The following is a 21,326-nucleotide window of genomic DNA, read 5'->3' on the forward strand; positions in this document are numbered from 1 at the left end:
AAGGAGGGCACGTAATGCATGGAGCACTGGGTATGGTGCATAAACAATGAATCTTGGAACATTGAAAAAGTAAAAAAAAGGTCACATAAATAAATAAACAAGCAAATAAATAAAAAGGAAGAGCTCCCACTGCGTGTGGTGTTCGCCAGAAAGCCCATTATTCACCTGTTCATCATGTTCTCCACTAGCCAAGGAATTGTCTTCTCTAAGAACGAAGAGGAGTTTAAGGCTTTATGGTGACAGCTTCACAGATGTATACTTACTTCCCAACTCATCAATTTGTTCTTTTTTTAGATGCATAAATAGCTGTTTGTTTTTTCCTATCATTTTATTTTTTTTCATCCCCTCTGGTAACCACCAGTTTGTTCTCTGTAGTTAAGGGTTGATTTCTTGGTTTGTCTCCTTCTCTCCTTTTTTTTTTCCCCTTTCCTTTTTTCCTTTGCTCCTTTGTTTCGTTTCTTATATTCCACATATGAGTGAAATCATATGGTATTTGTCTTTCTCTGACTTATTTCACTTCTCTATAACTCTGTCCATGTTGTTGTCAATGGCAAGATTTCATTCTTTTTATGGCTGAATAATATTTTATTGTATATATTACTACATCCTCCTTAACCATATTTGGGCTTCTTCCATAGTTTGGCTATTGTAAACAATGCTGCTATAAATATAGGGGAGAATGTATCCCTTTGAATTAGTGTTTTGTATTTGGGGTTAATTCCCAGTAGTGTGATTCCTGGATCTTAGGGCAGTTCCATTTTTAATTTTTTGAGGAATCTCCATACTGTTTTCCACAGTGGCTGTACCAGTTTGCATTCCCACCAACAGCGCATGAGGGTTCCTTTTTCTCCATATCTTTGACAATACTTCTTGTTTCTTACGTTTTTTATTTTAGCCATTCTGATAGATATGACAGGTACAATTACTCATTGCAATTTTGATTTGCAAACCCTAAGATTCCACCAAAAAACTATGTGAACTGATAAATAATTCAGTAATGTACAAAATCAATGCACAGAAATTTGTTGCATTCCTATACACTAACAATAAAGCAGCAGAAAGGGAAATTAAGAAAACAATCCCATTTACAAATGCACCAAAACCAGTAAACTATCTAGGAATAAACGTAGTCAAAGAGGTGAAAGATTTTTACTCTGAAAACTATAAAACACTGATAAAAGAAATTCAAGAGGACACAAGAAGGAAGAAAGACATTCCATGCTTGTGGGTTAGAAAAACAAATACCGTTAAAATGTCTATACCACCCAACACAAGCTACAGATTTAATACAATCTTTATCAAAATACCAATGGTATTTTTCACAGAACTGGTACAAACAATCCTAAAATTTATATGAAACCACAAACACTCAGAAAGCCAAAACAATCTTGAAAAAGAAAAAAAATTGGAGGGCTCTCAATTCCAGATTTCAAGTTATATTACAAAGCAGTAGTAATCAAAACAGGATGGTGCTAGCATAAAAATAGCCACAGAGGTCAATGGAACAGAATACAAAACCCAGATATTAACCCACAACCGTATGGTCAATCAATCTTCAAGAAAGTAAGAATGACTATGCAATGAGAAAAGACAGTCTCTTCAACAAATAATGTTACAAAAACTAGACAGCAACATGCAAAAGAATGAAACTGGACTATTTTCTTACACCATACACAGAATAAACTCAGAATGCATTAAAGACCTACATGTGAGACCTGATCCCATAAAAATCCTTGAAGAGAGCACCGATAGTAACTCTCTGCATCAGCCATAGCAATATTTTTCTAGATATGTCTCCTGAGGCAAGAAAAACAAAAGCAAAAATAAACTACCAGACTAAACCAAAATAAAAGTTTTCTGCAGTAAAGGAAAACAGTAAAACTAAAAGGCAACCTACTGAATGGGAGAGGATATTTGTAAATGACATATCCAACAAAGGATTAGTATCTAAAATGTATAAAGAAATGATACAACTAAATATCCCCAAAACACATAATCCAATTAAGAATGGGCAGAAGACATGAACAGACATTTCTGCAAAGAAGACATCCAGATGGCCAACACACATGAAAAAGACACATCACTCGGCATCAGGGAAATACAAATCAAAACCACAATGAGATATCACCTCACACCAGTCAGAATGGCTAAAATGAACAAGTCAGGAAATGACAGATGCTGGCGAGGATGCGGAGAAAGGGGAACCCTCCTACACTGTTGGTGGGAATGCAAGCTGGTGCAACCACTCTGGAAAACAGCATGGAGGTTCCTCAAAATATTGAAAATAGAACTACCCTATGACCCAGCAATTGCACCACTGGGTATTTACCCTAAAGATACAAACGTAGTGATCCGAAGGGGCACATGCACCTGAATGTTTATAGCAGCAATGTCCACAATAGCCAAACTATGGAAAGAACCTAGATGTCCATCAACAGATGAATGGATAAAGAAGATGTGGTATATATACACAATGGAATACCATGCAGCCATCAAAAGAAATGAAATCTTGCCATTTGCGACGACGTGGATGGAACTAGAAGGTATCATGCATAGCGAAGTAAGTCAATCAGAGAAAGACAACTATCATATGATCTCCCTGATATGAGGAAGTGGAGATGCAACATGAGGGGGTTAAGGGGGTAAGAGAAGAATAAATGAAACAAGATGGGATTGGGAGGGAGACAAACCATAAGTGACTCTTAATCTCACAAAACAAACTGAGGGTTGCTGGGAGGAGGGGGGTTGGGAGAGGGGTGTGAGGTTATGGACATTGGGGAGGGTATATGCTATGGTGAGTGCTGTGAAGTGTGTAAACCTGGCGATTCACAGACCTGTACCCCTGGGGATAAAAATACATTATATGTTTATTTAAATAAATATATATATATATAGATATAGATATAGATATAGATATACACATTTTAAAAAAGTTTTCTGCAGTAAAGGAAAACAATAAAACTAAAAGGCAACCTACTGAATGAGAGAGAATATTTGCAAATGACATATCCAATAAAGGATTAGTATCTAAAATGTATAAAGAAATGATACAACTAAATATCCCCAAAACACATAATCCAATTAAAGAATGGGCAGAAGACATGAACAGACATTTCTCCAAAGAAGACATATATGGCCAGCAGGCACCTGAAAAGATGTTCAACATCACTCATTGATTTGTATATATTAAATACCTATAGGTTTTTGTTTATCAGTCATATCTCAATAAAGTGGTTAAAAAACAAGAACAAAGGAAAAATATTTGAGTTGCAGCCTAGAGTCTACTCATATTTTGGGCACTATTTTTGGTCTGTAGATATGGGACAGGAATTGGTGAAATGACCAAGCTATTAAGCAGTCGCAGATTTCTACTCACTACCAGATTTAAACTGGAAGACTTTGTCATAAGCTCTTTATAACCTTGGAGGGCACATGTGTAATATGCAAGGCACTGGAATAATTAACCAAGTCCCTAAAATTATTCCAGCCAGCTGTAGCTTTGAATGTCGGTTTTTATGGATTAAAACCGTTTCCCTTCTCTCCCATCTTTGATCTTGAAGAGCATATTTTAAAAAATAATTGTGTCCAAGCCATCCCTTAGCTTGGGTGATTCATAACTGATTAATTATACTAATGTTGAAAGGTTAAATCCTCAAAGTCTATAAGGGAGGGGTTGTGGAGCTCCTAGTTTCAGGCAGTTCTTGGACAAAAGTTTTGAAGCACAAGCCCTAAGTTTTTAACCAATGACAATGAGGGGCATCGAAACTGCGCTTCTAGTGTGAAATAAAGAAGTAGACATCAATTCATAGAGGACACAGAGTCAGCAAGTACTCATATTGGGTAGCATATTGGTTTCTTTTTTTTTTTTAAGATTTATTTATTTATTTGTGGGGGGCACAGAGGGGTAGAGGGAGAGGGAGAGAGAACCTCAAGCAGACTCTCTACCGAGCAGGAGCCCAAAAAGTTCTCAATCTCACAACCCTGAGATCATGACCGGAGTCAAGATCAAGAGTCAGTTTCTTTTAAAAACTAATGAAAACGTTGGCTTGGAGACATATTTTGAGTGCCCATAGCATGTGCTATCTTTATGTTTCATGTGACAGGTAACATATGCTGCCATGTGTTGCCCTGTATCTTTTATAAAAATGCCCCAATTATGTAATTAGTTTGGGAATCTTTAAGAGAAGGTATGAGTACCGGCACTTCAATGGGCCCTCTACAGACTTCAGACCCAATGCATCTTCCTCTCTGAGGAAACCAAGGGTGCTCAACAGAATGAAAATGAAGAAGTCTCCAAGTTACTTATCAAAAGGCTATTATCAGTCTCTAGACAAGGGAAACCAGGGTCATACCCATAACTTGGAAGCATCCAGGGGGCTGTCCATGCCTGGTACATTCTTCAGAGCAGCAGATAAAATGTTTGTGCCTTAAAGAACAAGAAATACCCCTTTTCTTAGGGCCAAATCATTCCTGGGAATGAATCAAGAGCACTCTCCTGGGATTTGTGTGGCAAGTTTGTTTGGAGGACTTGACTTCTGCTTTGTGTCATTCTAGATACATCTCCTCTATTCTTTATACTGTGTGTTTGGAATAAAATAGTTAGGATTGTCGAACTGTAACCAAGGCTGTTTGCCTTAAAGTGCCCAAATTCAACCAATTTCTTCTAGAGTGTGTGACTGAAGATAGGAATTTGGTCACCGGAGACAATCCTGCCAAGTTTACCTGCATGGTCCGGCTGCATGAAAACCGTAGTGGAGGTATGGGGAAACAGGGCTAGGGTGTCGCGGTGAGTCCCTCGTATGTGGATGGTGTTCCCTTGAAAATAAACTCCATGCATATCTGTGTCGGTGCCCATTCCAATCATATGCCAGGAAACTCTATCTTTTTTGCACATGGTTAGGCCCGGTTGGTTGCCAAACATAAAGCCATTAATAGCTAAATGAAAGGAAAACATAGTCAGAGCCCACGATGATCTTGTAGGTACAGAAAACACGCCATTTTAGTTGAGGATTATTAGTGTGGGGGGGAAGTCTGTTCCCGTGCTCAAGTTTAAACTATTTACAGAAGATCCTTACTACCAAAGAGTAGATAAGACTAGAGAAAAGTCACACAGGGAATCAATGTAAATTGGAGACTAAACTGAACAATGAAGAATGAAAATATACGAAAATTGTGAGAATAGTATATTTAACCATGTATACACAAGGGCACAAGTCCTAAGAATCAATAAAAAATAAATCAGGTTTTCTCTGGCATAATTTTTTTCTGACAAAATTGTTTGATAGTGTAATATGATATCCCGCAATTTGCATTTTCATTTGGCAGTTTATGAAAAGCACCATCCTTGTAAATATATTTATGAACTTCATCAATTTCCCCAAAGCCTGCTCTAGAACTCTTGCTATGAAAATCATTTTCTTTTGAGGTTCTTATCCTATTATCTCCTTCAAGTGTCCCTTTCTCACCTTGCTAATTCATTTCATTTTGTCTTTCATTTCATCTGCCAACAGATTTGCATTTGATTCCAAGAGTTACCAGACATCCCTTTACTGATTTCTTGGATCCCGCGCCATTGGAAAAATTCACAATTGATTGATATTGAACTTGCATGTCTGGTCAGAGGAGAGAGATTTTTTTTTTTGCAGGGGAATGGGAGATGAATTTATAAGAGGCCAGTCTCAGGGCACCTGGGTGGCTCAGTGGGTTAAAGCCTCTGCCTTCAGCTCAGGTCATGATCCCAGGGTTCTGGGATCGAGCCCCGCATTGGGCTCTCTGCTCAGTGGGGAGCCTGCTTCCCTTCCTCTCTCTCTCTGCGTGCCTCTCTGCCTACTTGTGATCTCTATCAAATAAATTTTTAAAAACCTTAAAAAAATTTTTTTTTAAATTTTAAGAGGCCAGTCTTTGAGTAAATACTTTTACCTTTTGAATACTTTCATTTCCCTACCTCAATAAAATAAAGGGCCTTTGAATAATGATGACTTAGGTCATGAAGACCTTCTGAATCTCCCACAATGAGAATTGTTTTCCTCTTTTACATCAACTTCAGTCCACTGATAGTGACTACCTGGAGAAACATCTTGAAAAGAATTTAGAAACCACATTCCAACTCCGTGAGGCATGAATATATTAACTGAATAGCACTTTTTGAGGGGAGATTACATGTAATTATGTCTCATGCTTGATGTCCCTGAGAGAGATCAAGATTCTATCCCTGCCCTACTCGTTATTAATGTCCATAGTAGGAAAGAACAACTATCACATTTATGAGTGCTCTTTGTTTATAGTCCCATTATTAGAAAAAATTACTTTTTATTTCTGTGTCTCTTTTTATTTCTTTGTCTGCAGAACCAGTGATACTTGGTAATTTTACTCAGATGTCTGGGATTATTAATAGAAAGCCTAAGAAGCCTGGAGGCTTCTGAGAAGAACATTGCCTTTTCTGAAAAAAAAAAAAAAAATCTTTGGTAATGCTTTTGCAAATAAATTATGTTAATTTTGTCCATTGAATGTTAAAGAGATTTTTGTAATTTGGGGTGCTAATAATTTCATCCTTGGCTGGCTGGTAGAGAATCTTCTCTTGCCTTGGAATTCTAGTTTAAATCCTCTCTTTCTGGAACATCCATTCATACATTCAACAAATACTTTTGTTTTCTATTTTGTTTTTTGTTTTTTTTTCTAGTACTCTAAACACTTCCTGAAAGAATGATGTCATTGCTGGTTATAGTCTCAGTTAAAGGTAGCCAAAGCCCATGAGGAGGTCTGGTAAAGAAGTTACACTGTTCTGTCTTCTTGTGTAGCCTTGTTGCCTAACCCAGTTGATATTTGTTGACTAACCCAAGAACTACTGGAGGCATGGCCCTTTTTTTTTGTCATAAAAGACCTCCAAAGACAGCTCACAAGTCACTGAGGATGATCTCGAGGGAAGGAGGTCAACAAACACCTTTGAATATCGACTATATAACAGGTGTAATGCAAAGTACCATCTACTATGTGAGGTACTTTCTCTTTGGTACTGTTGCCATCATTCTTCCTTCTACTCCATGCAAGTAAGCCTGGGGATAGAATTCAACTTATAATTAATGTAAAATTTAAATTAAAATACATTGCTTTCGGGGCCCCTGGGTGGCTCAGAGGGTTAAAATACATTGCTTTCTTTGCACTTTCAAGGTGGCATATTCTACACATCCAATATATGAGAGTGTATTTCACATTGTCAAACCAGGGTAGGGATGGATGTGACACAGTCCACTGGGGCTTAATGCTTTCTCTTTACAGGCCTGTCTTACAATAAATTTCTTTTGCAACTTAGTTTTTCTATGAAGGAATTGCTATGTTTCCTCATTCCCACTTTATTCCACCCTCCCTTTTTTTTTGGTTACTAGGAAGGTTGGAAGTAAATTTCATTATTCAGGTATAACAACAATTTTGTAGACGATGGTATTGAAAGTGAGTTACTCAGTGCTTTTCATTGGCCCAAGAAGAGACTGTTGGCGTGGAGCACCCAGGACCATAGGAGTCTGTGAGCTGCCTGCTGTGGGTCACTGGGAACCTTGGACGTTTTTGGACTTCCTTGTGGGGAAGGGAGATTAGGGACTATTTTGTTATTCTCCTGTAATATTTCAAAGGCAATACATAGTTGTCATCGTTGGTCCTAAAATGAGCAATTTGGCACCTGTTCTCTTAAAGTACTTGCTTCAGTCCCCTTTGTTGAGCACGCCCTCTAGTAGTTGTTTGAGTTTGGACTCTCGCTCATTATTCTATCACCTTAGGTAATGTGCCCAAGACTAATGAGAATGCTGTGTAATTCACAGCAATTACAAGGTGGCTTGCCACTGTTACAACTGATATAAGAGACACAGAGAAGGGGAATTAAGCAATTCCTTCTAAATAAGATCTGGGATAGGAATGGGTAGCGTTTTACAAATTAGCACTTTGGACAGGCCTTCATGTACTTGATAAGAGATGTTTTACTGTTGAATGTTTATCGCTAATGATCACTTGGATTATCAGACTTAACGATGTGATTACAAACCCAAGGGAGGGCATTTTGTCAGTAATTTTGTACTTTTATAGTGTACTGTGATCTTCACTAGTTCATGTTCTGTGTGGCTTCATCTCAAGCTGATGAAGTATTTCGGAAGTATTAATTAAGTTTCACAATATCGCTGGGAGATAGGGAGGTTTCACCATACCTTCTGAGATGAAGTCAGGAAATAATTGACTCATGACTGAGAACAATATCCAAGAAACCAAAATTAGGATCGTTTAAAACACTCAAAACATTTTCACTTCAAATGCAATTATCCCTTCCCTTATAGAAGGGAAAGTCATTGTTCGTACCATGCATCCGGTTGGAGTTCACAAAATCCTTGTCTTCTTTGTCAACACTGAAGGGGCGCCATGTGAACCTCTGAATGTTTTCGTCAAGATACCTGCTCAAGTTCTCATCAAAGACTGTGAATAGTAGGTAAAATTCCTTGTCTATTCCCTTCTACAGAGAAGAAAGAGATGAATGTATAAAGAATACAGCTTGGAGGAAATTGTTCTCTCTATTTCACTTTCAAAGTTAACATCAAGTAAATGAGGACCGACATCAGCCATAGATTTTTTTTTTTTGGCTCATTTTGCAAATCAGGATTCCGAGCATGATTCTGATAAATTCATTTTATACCCTAAAATTTCATCTTCTTCATTACTTCCTTCTCCCTCCCCATTAGACTTGCTAAGAAGAAATAAGTCCTTATTCAGAAGCTTTTCTACACTGTGGGACTCCTGTTTTCAGGCTGGTCGTCACCCTTTTATTTTCCATGCCTACGCCTCTCTGCAGCTGTCTTCTTGTCCTCACCCCTTGCTGACTCCAGCTACCCTGATCTTTGGTTCTTCTGTGACCATCCAGCTTCACTCCTGCCTCAGGAACTTTTCATGTGCTGTTCCCATTGCCTAGAAGTTTCTCCCCAGTCTTGCCTGGCTCACTCCCTTACTCTGTTCCATTCTCTGCACAAATCTCACCTCCTTGAGTACCCTTCCCTGACTACCCTGTGTAAAAGAGTCACCTGGCTTCCACCCTGCCTGCAAACTCACCATTCACCCCCACTCTACTCTTCTTCATAGCACTTGTCTCCACAATAATATTTTGTTTATGAATTTATGTTTATGATCATTGTCTCACTGCATTGTGGCTTTGTGAGGGTAGGGACATTTTGGGTTCCTCTCTATGTTCCCAGTTTAAGAAAAAAATGCCTGGAAAAGAAGGCACTCTACATGTTTTTGAGTGAAATAATGAATTCACATAACCCATGAGACTTTGCTAAATTATGTTAACATAAGTTGAAATTGAGGGGACCATGGATTACTTCCTACTATGTATATTCTTAATCAATGTGTTTGAGCTTGTAGCATCTTGCATTGTTGAAATATGCTTTTATTTAAAGCTGAACCAGAGAGGTGACTGTATTTTCTTTCCTTCAACCATCTTCCTATCTCTAATGTGTTCTCCTCCAACCCACCCTTTACCCTGCTGCCTACTCTGGAGGGATCCCCAGAAATGCCACTGATCACATCTCTCGCCTACTGAAACTGGACAATACAGTCTGAGCTTGGAGTGATCTGGTCCTTGCCTTCCTGCTCAGGCTCATCTCTTGGCCCACACCTCCTGGCAGTTTGATCAAAGTGAGGCCAAGCTCCTTGAAGCAATCTGAACTTGCTGTTTCTGCAGACCTCTGTCTTTCATGCATGCATCCCTTCAGCTTGAACCTCTGCCACCCTAAGTCAACCTTAAAGGCCAGTTTGGCTGTCTCACCTCTGTGATGCTTTCCTAATGTATTATCAAAGATATGGGTAGCCTTTGCTTTATTCTTGCACCATCCCTTATATTCACTTACTGCTTTTATCCTGTGCTGTTTTAGAAGGCAGTAATTTTAGATCATGAACTATGAAAAGGAATAATGTAGACTTGAAATTTTTAAAAGTAAAATATAAAAAATTAGAGAGAACTAAGAGGTCATATGTATATATATATATATATATACATACATATATATATATAGGTATATGTATATACACATATATATCTTTTTAAAATATATCTTTTTAAATTTAAAAATAAGATAAAAATAAAAATAAAAATCTTTTTAAAAAATGTGTGTATATATGTGTATATGTACACATATATATGTATATATATACACACACATTTTTTAAAAAGATTTTATTTATTTGACAGACAAAGATCACAAGTAGGCAAAGAAGGAGGCAGGGTGGGGGGGAGTAGGCTCCCTGCTGAGCAGAGAGCCCGATCCAAGGCTCAATCCCAGGACCCTGGGATCATGACCTGAGCCAAATGCAGAGGTTTCATCCACTGAGTCACCCAGGTGCCCCAGGTCAAATATATTTTTAAAAGAGTATGGGGTTCTAGACAAACCATAAAAGACTCTTAATCTCACAAAATAAACTGAGGGTTGCTGGGGGGGTAGGGGGTTAGGGATAAGATGGCTGGGTTATGGACACTGGGAAGGGTATGTGCTATAGTGAGTGCTGTGAAACATGTAAGCCTGATGATTCACAGACCTGTACCCCTAGGGCAAATAATACATTATATGTTAATTTAAAAAAAGAGAGTGTGGGGTTCTAATGTCATTCTGCTTATCCACTGTGGAAACTGGGGCAAGTGATTTACCCTCTCTAAGTCCTAAATCCCTCATTTGCAAAAGGAGGATAAAAGTAGTCACCACTACTTTTTTTGGTGAAAGTTAAATTAGATAATATAGGTAAAGTACTCAACACAGCATCTGGCAAATCCTAAGTGCTCAACATTAATTGTGATTATTATCTGTGATTGCAACTGTCCATAAAACAAGAAGAAACCACTGAAAAGTGTTGAGTTGAAGAACTTCATCACCTGCAAGTCATTTGGAAGGTACCTGGGTCTGTGAGGGTGGGAAATAAATCCAGGAAAAGATTAGAAAGTAGGTGATAGGACCCTGTGTGATAGTTAATTTTATGTGTCAACTTGACTGAGCTGCAATGCCCAAATATTAGGTCAAACGTTACTCTGGGTGTTTCTATGAAGATGTTTTTGGATGAGATTAACTTTTGAATTTGGTGGATGGAGTAAAGCAGATTGCTCTCCCCAATGTGGGTGGGCCATATCCAATCAGTTGAAGGACTCAATAGAACAAAAAGTCTAACCCTCCCACAGGTAAAAGGGAATTCCCCCTGCCTTTGAAGTGAAACATTGACTTTTTTCTGCCTTCAGACTCAACCTCAAACATAGGTTCTTCCTGGGTCTTAACCCTGCTGGACTTTTGTGTCTCCTGGGTTTCTTCCTTGCTGATTCTCTCTGCAGATCGTGAAACTTCTCAGCCTCCATAATCATGTGAGTCAGTTCCTTATAATATGTCTGTTTCTGTTTACATATACGTCCTTATGGTTCTGTTTCTCTGGAGAACTTGGATTAATCCACCCCACCACCTGTGCATGGAATGCATCTGAGTGATGGCGAGTGTCCACAGCACAAAGATCTTTTGTGAAGAATACTTACATCAGTACGATTTAGGATCCCAGAGCAGCAGGGAAACTGGGAGGTCTGAATCATGATCCATCATACAACTTTGAGTGTTGAAATGTGGATACGGGAAGTGAGTTTTACAAATAAGGTTGTCCTGGAATTTTTAGTGTCTACTTGCAGGCCACAAGTTTAATGTTTGAGTGTGTGTAACATGGCTTTTTCTGCTACCTAAACTTCTTAATATGAATTTGAAGATGGAGTACTTATCTTGTATTTCATTTATTCAACCATAAATATCAGTTGAGTGTCAACAGTACATCAGACATGTTCTGAGAAATGAATATAAGACAGACAACTTTCCTGCTCCCTGCTACTTGTATTCTCATTAGACGAAACATACTAGACACACAAAAAATAAAAAAAGAAAATGTCGTATGAAAGTCAGGGGATGTGATAGAGTATGACTTTAGCCTGGGTTTCAGGGAAGGCTTTTCTCAGGAGGTGACATGAAGAGCCAGCTATGCAAAGGTCAGGGGAAGGAATTCTATGCAGAGGGAGCCTAAGAAAGAGGCACTAAGCCAAGGATAAGGCTGGCCTGTTCAAGGAACAGAAAGGCTTATATGTGTGGAGAAGAAATAGGCATGAGGGAGTGAGGGAGATATATCAAAGAAGGGGTCAGAGGTTGGGCACATAGGTCTAGGCTAAGGAATATAGATTTTTATTCCAAGTGTGATAGGAAGTCACTAGAGGATGGTGTGTGTGTGTGTGTGTGTGTGTGTGTGTTATGTTAGTGGAGGGTGTTTAACATGGATATGACTTGATATTATTTGCATTTTAGAAAAGTCACACTTGCTTCCCTGTGAAGAAACAGATCACAGGAGAAACAGGCATGAAGAGGGGATGATACATGATCTAGGTGAGAGCTTGGATGAGGCAAAACATAGTTTTCTTTTGTTTTGAATGACATTGGGAAGACAGCAAAATTTTCAAGGGTGCTCAGATTTGATAATAGTACTGTATCTAGACTAATTTCCTGACCTGGATAATTATGTTTACTTAGGTCAGAGAATGACCTTGCTTTTCGGAAACACGCTGAGGAGACAGCAAGTCAATAACCTAACTCAAAGAGGTCAGGGGGAAAAAAAAACAACTGAAAAATGAAGAGAAAGCTAATAAATCAAATGAGGCAAAATGTTTATATTTGGGGAATCTGGGTGAGGGATATATTGGAATTCTTCTTGGGGTTTTTTTTTGCAACTTTTGCATAAGTCTGAAATTATTCAAAATAAAAACTATTCAAAATAAGATAGGCATAGATGGCTGGAGAGAAAGAGAGTCGAAGTAGGGAATCTGATTAAGTGGCCATTGTAGAAGGCATGGGTGTTAGTGAAGGGCTCTATTAGCACCTGATTAGATTCTGTGACATCGATTGACCCCTGGGGGAATTTCCTGGAAAGAGATACAAATAACTCTTTTTTGTGTTCTCCATCTGCCTGATGAGAAGAGACCTAAGCTTTGACCTATTGAAGACCTGCTTTAGCATGTGTTTCATAAGTACTTTTCGTATTGAAAAAAACTTTGTCTGGCCAAATGGATTTCTCTCTCAGCCAAGTCCCAGGTGTGAGGTATTTCAGGTTGCTATTAATTTTTCTTCATGTAAATGGACCGACCATGAGTGGTGTTTGACTCAGGCAACAACCTTCACATGCTACGAGGTGCTTCTAGCAAGCATCCAAAATACCATCAAATGGATGCAATAAGGACAAAATCAGAACTACCTCACAGAAGTTTTCAGGCACTCAATTTCCTGGGCTTCAGTATTTAGCTATAGGATGAAGGGTATTGTATTGGGAAAATAAACAAAGTTGGAAATCCAAAGCCCTCTGTTACCGTTGAGTTTCACTATTTACTACTTGGGATATCACTCAATGTCTTTGGGGTTCAGTTTCTTTAACTTTAAAATAGGGATGGTCATTCTGCTTTGCCTTATGTAACCTTGGGGTACAGTGTAACTGTTCAATCTTATTACACATGCATTATTGAGGGCCCACCTGGAGGGCCAGTGCCACATTGAGCCTCTAATAGATATTTCCACAATTGGCACTTTGTGCAGGGAAATGAAAATCTGAGGTGGACCAAGACACTTTGTGTCCTCTACCTAGAAATCCCCTGGAGCCTAAAAGTGGGTGCTTATAATGCCAAACATTATAAAATATACCATGTAAATAAATAGTCTTGCTATTTCTGATTAGTGAAATAAATTGAAATGGTTATATGATTAGATTTTCCTCCTTTCATCAATGTGTTTAATATCATGTAGTCATAGCTTGAAATACTATGCTTTGCCACACTAGTCAATGCAACCAGCAATGCCTCCAAGTTGGGACTTTCAAGAAATTATCTACATGCTTTCTTGTGCCCTTGACTCTAGTGATTCACTTGCAGCTTACAGTGGTGAGTTACAGTGGTTCTCTACCCTGGCTACACACTAAAAAGCACCTGGAAATTCTGGTTTAATTGGTTTGGAGCACTGGAATGAAAGATGTTTAAAAGGTCCCCTTTGTGATTCTAACATGTGGCCAAGTTTGAGAAACCTTATCCAAGAAGAAAGGGTCCCAATTCACAGTCCACGTAGATCTCTGAAGATTCTAGAATTAAAGCAATTCACAGAGACAGGGACCCACCAAATTCCAGCCACAACAAACAGAAATCCTGGGTTTCTGGGTGGGCATTTGTAACTTTCAGACCTTAAACTTACCTTAAATTTAAATTCAGATCTTAAATTTACAAAAAATAAAATACTCATTCTGTATTTTAAGTCAGTTTTAAGAAGGAGGAGGAAAAATCAAAAATTTTTTTTCATACCTGACACATTATTATCCTCTAATCCCTAGCCATATTACTGCCCTCTCCCATATACAACCCTGAGGAGAATTTAGTGACCTCTGATGGCCTACCTGTGTCCCATCGGCATTGAGAGCACCCTTCTTACAGACTAGCAAGGGCCCCAAAAGGCCAGCACTGGTGTCCTGGATAGGCTCCACCGCTGAGAAGTAAAGATAGGTCAGACAGGGGGGATCACCTGCTGTTGGGCTTACGCTCTCAGGCACCGTCCACTTGTATGTGAAGGTTTCACCTGGATTCACATGAGCCCCTGGCTTCAGAAATCCTGAGCAGATGAAAGATGAAAGTTACTCTCAAAAAAAGAGCCAAGAGCATTAAATTTGTCAGACTGGGTCTTCCAGCCCTGGGGTCTCTCTCTGACATATTTTGTAGAAGGGCAGTTGTTTCCAGTTGTGTATCTTATCAGGGAGCTCACTGACACAGTCTGCTGTTATGAGATGGAAGAAGCTTATATCCAAGGGTTATCTTCTTCCAAGATTACATTTAGTGTCTCTGCGGATACTTTTTCTTACCCAAATACTAGGGTTAGCAAATATGAAAAGAGTGATAATTGCTTCTCTACCAATTAAATGTAAATCCACAAACTCTCATTGAGTGTCTTCGTATGTGGAATACATTATACTCAGCACCGCAGAGGGTACCCCAAAAAGTTAAGCAAGAGCCCTATCCTTAAACAGTTTGAAATCTAGGTTGAACTGGGAAATAAGCCAAATAACCATGAGATAGAGGAGGTAAGGGAAGACACAGGGTGACAAAGTTGGTAAGTGGCAGGTCTGGGATTCAAACTCAGGGCTGTCTGATTCTAAAGACTTGGCACTCAACCCACACATTGGAGTGCCAAATGAATACATTGAGTCTCTCCAGCCATGCTGAGGCCAAAAACTCTCTGCACCTTGTCCAGAGCTTTGCAAAATGATACCCAATAAATTTGCTAAGGTAAATGATAGAAAATATAGACATCTGGGCTGTTACTGGTGATCTTCCTACACACACACACACACACACACACACACACACACAGTGACTATGAGCACTCTGACCAAGGAGAAAGTACAGGTAGGAGAGAGGTTGCTGCAGGAGCAGGGAATGAAGATGGGTCTGGGGAGGGGGAATTCTCCCTCCAGTCCTCCCTTTTCTCTTCTCTTACCATCACCTCAAAGCCTGCTCTGAACTGGGCCTAGCCCCATCCTTGGGCATGAAGTATCCCAGACATTTGTGATGTCTATTGCAGGGATGGGGAAGACTTCCCAGGAGACTAGGAGGTTCCCAAGAGCAGTATCATGAGTGGAAGCCTAGTTCCTGTGGCCAATGGGCAGAAGTTCCCTTTCTTATATGTAGGGAGTCTCTGCTACCTACTCTGTGATGAGCTACCTCCCCTGTGATGGGGAGGGCTGAATATGATGGTAAGCACATAAGACTGATTATAGATAAATATTTGTCAACAGAGACAGAGTGAAGACCATGTGTAGGATTTTGATGTCAACCAAACCCTGGAAATCAGATTTTACCCTCAGCTGTCACCCACAGAATCCCATGTAACCTGTGGCTGAAAAACTTTCCATCTTAGGGAAGTGGGGGTGACTGTGAACGTAGCTCACTTTGAGACTTATTACATTACTGTGGGAAAAGGAAAGAAATGAACACTTCCTAAGTGCCTATTGTGGAGTAGACCCCGCCCTGAATTCTCTCGAGCTCCTTTCGAAGCCCTGTGAGGTGAGTGTCACCATCTGCGTTAGTAAGGAAAGAGTAAGGCACAAGCTCACACAAGCTCTCAGGGCTGGTAAGAAAAGCATTTGAACCAAATCTACCCAGTTCTAAGTCCTCTGTTCTTTCATCCTCTTTCCTCCACGAGGTCAGGCTGAGACTCACCATCTATGTTTGGGGCTGCATCAGAGGCCTTGTCATAGATCACGCCATGGGGCAAAATACTGTAGACTTTGTCGGCTTTGTTGGCAAAGGTCACTAGCAGGGTATCACCCACCTCTGCCCGGATGACGGGGCCTGAAAGATATCAAGAGGAGGAGGGAGAAGAGGATGAAAAGGGGCAGAGGGAAGTGAATATAGGCAGGAGAAGAAGAGTCATTCCATGTACATATATGCCCCACTAGACCTCTCCCCCCATTCAAAACATGACAGATGGTTTTATTCTACCAAGAATTCCAAGATGGGCTTCTGCCTCAGAGAGTCTCTTTCTTCGAGTAAAAGTTGCATCAACATACTCCATATACTGAGCCTTCCAATATTTTCCTCCAATTCTGTTGTCCCCTTGTGTGAAGTAGAGCTCGGAGTCACTGTGTAAAGAATAGGAACCTGACTGAGACCACATCTCTACATATCCACCAGATGCCTTAATCATGGAGCTTCCTTTCATTATCTTAGCTCATTCACCCACCCATCTCCCCAGGAAAGATGGCCCAGTCTTCAACCAAGTTCCCAGGAATAGTCAGGCAGCTTTGAAAGTCTCCAGAGGGCTGGATGGTGGTCAAGCTCATTCCTCTCTTAGCCACCATACTTTCTTCCCCAGAGGTCCAGCGACTGAAGAAAACACAGGTGAACTCCATACTTACTGGCACTGGAGTCCCAGAATGGCATTCTACAAAGTAAAGAGCTAACCGGTTTCTTTCCAGAGTAAGTATCCCTCTCTCTCTTGCTGATGTCAATATGAATATTCTCTGCTTTTAGTAAGCTCATTCATATCTGGCATGATTAAGGTATGGAGTGTCTAGTTAACCAAATAGTTAACTCAATGGAGAGTCATCATATAAACTATATACACAACATACCAAATTCCCAAGTTGTGAACTACAGTGGTGTAAATCCAGATTAGCACTGTCTCTTGAGGCCTTAGTTTTGCTGATGGTACCACCACTCTTGCAGCCACACAGTCTGACTTTGTCTTCTTTCTCTGCCTTATCTCCTTATCTTGTTCATCCTTCCTTCCTTCTCTGTACCCTTTTTGCCTCTTTTCCTTGTCTTTCTCCCCACTGCCACAACCCCCATACCTGCCCCCTTCACCTTGTGTTTGCAACATTTTACGAAGCTCCAGCTACACACTCTATGCCCTCCCTCTTGCCTCGGCTTGTTCCAGGTTCTCCCTTCAGCATACGCGCTATTACAACACTAACCTCCAAGATGGTAATTTTCACTGCCATTTCCTGCTCCAACATCTTCACCTGCTTACATCCTCCAATCAGATAAAGTTCAAAAGGATTATAGGACCTCTGGGGTTGAGATCCAGTTTACCCAATTCTCTCCCTATGGCTCTAGGCAAACCTCCACTCCCCTGTGCAAATTCCCTATCTGGTCATTTTGATCTCACTGACCCCTGCATCTAAAATTTCCCTCCTAATGATTCACTTATATAAACTCCACTATTCTTCAAGATTCTGCTCAAGTCCCATTTCCTCTATGAAGTGTTCTTTGGCTATCTTAGCTCTCTCCGAACACCCAGAGAACTCACTTGTCCAGACAACTCATCTTGATCTTATTTGTAACTTACCAAGTTATTTTTCTCTGTGCATACAGCCTCCTTCTGATCCGAGGGTGGGAACACTGCGTTACACCTCTCTGCAACCCTTATGTTAATTTTTATGTTGTGCTTTTATATATCACATTAATTATCAGTTAAATATGCTTTAACATTTCCTTTTTCTTTTTGACACAGACAGAGATAGTGAGAGAGGGGAACACAAGCAGGGGGAGTGGGAGAGGGAGAAGAAGGCTTCGCACTGAGCAGGGAGTCCGATGCAGTGCTCTATTCCAGGACCCTGGGATCACGACCTGAGCTGGACGCAGACGCTTAACGACTGAGCCACTCAGGCACCCCTAATATTTCATTTTTATAAGGTGCTTCAGAATTCTGGAAGGCTTCTAAGACAAAATTCCCAATGCCAATCTCATTATTCTGTTTATAGAGAAATACTAGTCAATCTAGAGTGTTGATATCAAACAGGCTCACATATGGTTCATATGGATTCTTTAAGTTAGGTTCAAGGGCATCAATCAATCAAACAATTAATCAATTTATGATGACATGAATGAAGGGTATCTTATCCATCACAAAGAAAATTTTAAAAACATTCCCTCAAACACAAAAGGGATCATAGGGTAATAATGACCATTCTTGGTATCATACTGCACATTTTAAAAGGATTTCACAGACATCATTGCACAGGATTCTATAATAACAACTCACAGGGGTCCACATCCACTTACTTAATGGATTGTTAGATTTAATTTGAAACATACTACATGCTATGAGAGAGAAAATGATTAACGACTTGGGAGTCAGGGGCAGCATCACTTAAGAGGTAACATTAGGATTAGATTTTGAAGGAAGAATAACATTTTGCTGGATAGGTAGGAAAAGGACACTCTGGGTAGAGGGGGCATAACTTAGCAGGCTGTCCTTGAACCACAAAGGGTAACTTTCCTTGGCCAGTTCACCTCCACTGAAAGAGAGCCCTGTCTTATTCTCTCTTCAAAACAGTCATCTCCGCATGTGCAAAGGCCTTATTCTATTCTCTGGCAGCTTAGTATTTCTCGTGGCACTTAGCATTGCAATTTACACCCAGTAGGTGCTCAAGAAATGTTTCATGAATGAATGAATGAACATAGTGCTTTGATATAACCAGCCAATCATGACACAATAAATACTCCACCAATTCTCAGCCATATGTACATTATGGGGCTCAGAACCCTTTAAGTGGTGTCGTTACGTCATCTATGGAGAAGGGCTGGGGATACCAGTGAGGTCCCAGGTAAAGGTCTAACAGGGTTCTCTCTTAGGAGAAGCTTAGAACGGCCAGCAAAGAGTACTTACCTGCCAGAAGCATTTAGGGGAAGACCACTGAATTTGTTATAGCCTTGAGGAGCATAATCCCAAAGGACTTTTTCAGCTGCTATAAAGTAGTGCCTCTGTTGACCCTTCATTTTGGGGTGAGGAATATCACCTTTGCAGTTACCAACATTATATTGTCCTAGCATGCCAGCTGCAGAACAGAGGAAAACCACAAGACAGAGCATAAATGCTCACAAAAGGAATCTGACAGGAGAAGACGGCTAGATTTGACTTTGTAAACATTGAAGGCAAAACTTTTTCATTAAAAATTTCAAGAATATATTTCAAATAGAAAATCAATGAAATACATGCAAAAATAACCTAGACTAAAAAGTAAACAAGCAAACAAACAAACAAAATTTTGTACAAAAAACAGGACCTTAATGAAGTTAAAAGGGAAGGATAAATGGTGAGTGGGGGGATATTTTAACCCATAGGACAAAAGATTAATGTGTAAAAATATTTGGCAAATAAAAAAGAGGAAAGTAAATCTCCCAGTGGAAAATGGGCAAGGGACATCAATAGATTATTCACAAAATCTTTCTAAATACCATCGACCTATAAACACATGAAAAAAAAAAACAGTTTGTTGTCAATAGTAGCCAAGCGACGCTGTTGTCCATTTATCAGATTGGTAAAGATTGAAAACACTAACAATTCTCAGTGTTGGCGGATAATGGGGAATGCTCACACACTAAGGGCAAAGAGTAAAAGGGAATTTGGCAATGTGTATCCGTCCATAGCTTTAAGAGCAAAACCAAATTCTTTGACCCAAGAATTCTAAATCTAAGAGTTTTCCTAAAGAAATATCAGACAAAATTGCAACATATCTGTAAACTGAGGATTTTAGTATGGTTTATCATAGCCCCCCCCTAAAATGGGGGGAAAATACAAGTATTAAGCCATAGAGTTTTGGTTGGTTAATTCATCATCTCCTTTGAAAGGATACTGGGAGGATTAATAATGACAAAGTAGCTCTATATTCACTGACATGGAAATATATTTCTAATATATTAATAAGTGGGAAAAGTAAGATAAAGGGCAGTATTAATAGATTCATTTCATTTTATAAGTAACATGCATTTGTGTATAAAAGTCTAGAAAATAGAGAATGTCCCTCAAAATGTAACACCATTATCCTAAGACAGGTTTATTGGTTTTTAAAATTAAGCGAATTTTCTAATTTTTTATGATAATTTTTTTCTGAGGGTATGGACAATTTAGGAAAAACTATATTTCAGTAATTTACAAACACCAGCTTATGTCCACAACCACTGGCCCTGCTTTGCAATTTTACTAGTCTCAAATAGCTGCGAATGCCTTGATTTTAGAACTAGTTTCTTCCTACATATAACAGCATGAGGCCCTGTAAGAATAGGAATCTTGCAGTAGGAATGCTTAATATCCACCCTCTTAGGAAATTTCGAGTACACACTACAATATTGACCATAGTCACTATGCTGTACGTAGGCCTCCAGAATGCATTCATCTTGCGTAACTGAAACTTTGTACTCTTTGAGATCTCAAGTGTTCTTAGCATGGACGTGCACATACACACAGAAAACCGTGCGAGGTTACGGATATGTAAATTAGTTTGAGTGTGGTGATGAGTTCACAGTATGCATATATCAAAACATCAGGGGTGCCTGGGTGGCTCAGATGATTGGGCATCTGCCTTGGGCTCAGGTCATGATCCCAGGGTCCTGAGATGGAGTTCCGCATTGGGATCCCCGCTCAGTGGGGAGCCAGCTTCTCCCTCTGGCTCTTTCTCTGTCTCTCATGAATGAATGAATCAATCAATCAAGTTTCACATCTTAAATATATGCAATTCCTATGTGTCAATTATACCTCAATAAAACTGGGGGTGGGGGGAATAAGAACGGGAATCTTGTCTTGATCACTTTGTCTTCCCAGAACTGTATCTGGCACATATTTACTGATCCACTCAACATTTATTGAATTGAATTGAATTGGAATAACCCAGCAGACTAATGTTAATACTAGATGCTTAAGGTTGACAGGAACAAGAATGTATTATCAAGCTGCCCTGGAGAATTGCATCCCTGTACCTGCTGG

The 21,326-nt window shown here is 39.6% G+C and overlaps 1 protein-coding gene across 1 annotated transcript in view; it reads right to left on the reverse strand.

Annotated features, from left to right (window-relative positions):
* Positions 1-21,326, reverse strand: part of HEPHL1 (hephaestin like 1) — a 97,092-nt gene that overhangs the window by 47,088 nt on the left and 28,678 nt on the right. The window contains exons 6-11 of the mRNA XM_047694006.1: positions 19,233-19,401; positions 16,562-16,701; positions 16,280-16,411; positions 14,464-14,675; positions 8,341-8,491; positions 4,723-4,935 (exon numbers count right to left, since the gene is read on the reverse strand). Of these exons, the coding sequence (XP_047549962.1) occupies positions 4,723-4,935; positions 8,341-8,491; positions 14,464-14,675; positions 16,280-16,411; positions 16,562-16,701; positions 19,233-19,401 (1,017 nt within the window). The remainder of the gene's footprint in view (positions 1-4,722; positions 4,936-8,340; positions 8,492-14,463; positions 14,676-16,279; positions 16,412-16,561; positions 16,702-19,232; positions 19,402-21,326) is intronic.

Source organism: Lutra lutra, chromosome 10 (assembly GCF_902655055.1).
Source record: "Lutra lutra chromosome 10, mLutLut1.2, whole genome shotgun sequence".
Taxonomy (NCBI): domain Eukaryota; kingdom Metazoa; phylum Chordata; class Mammalia; order Carnivora; family Mustelidae; genus Lutra; species Lutra lutra.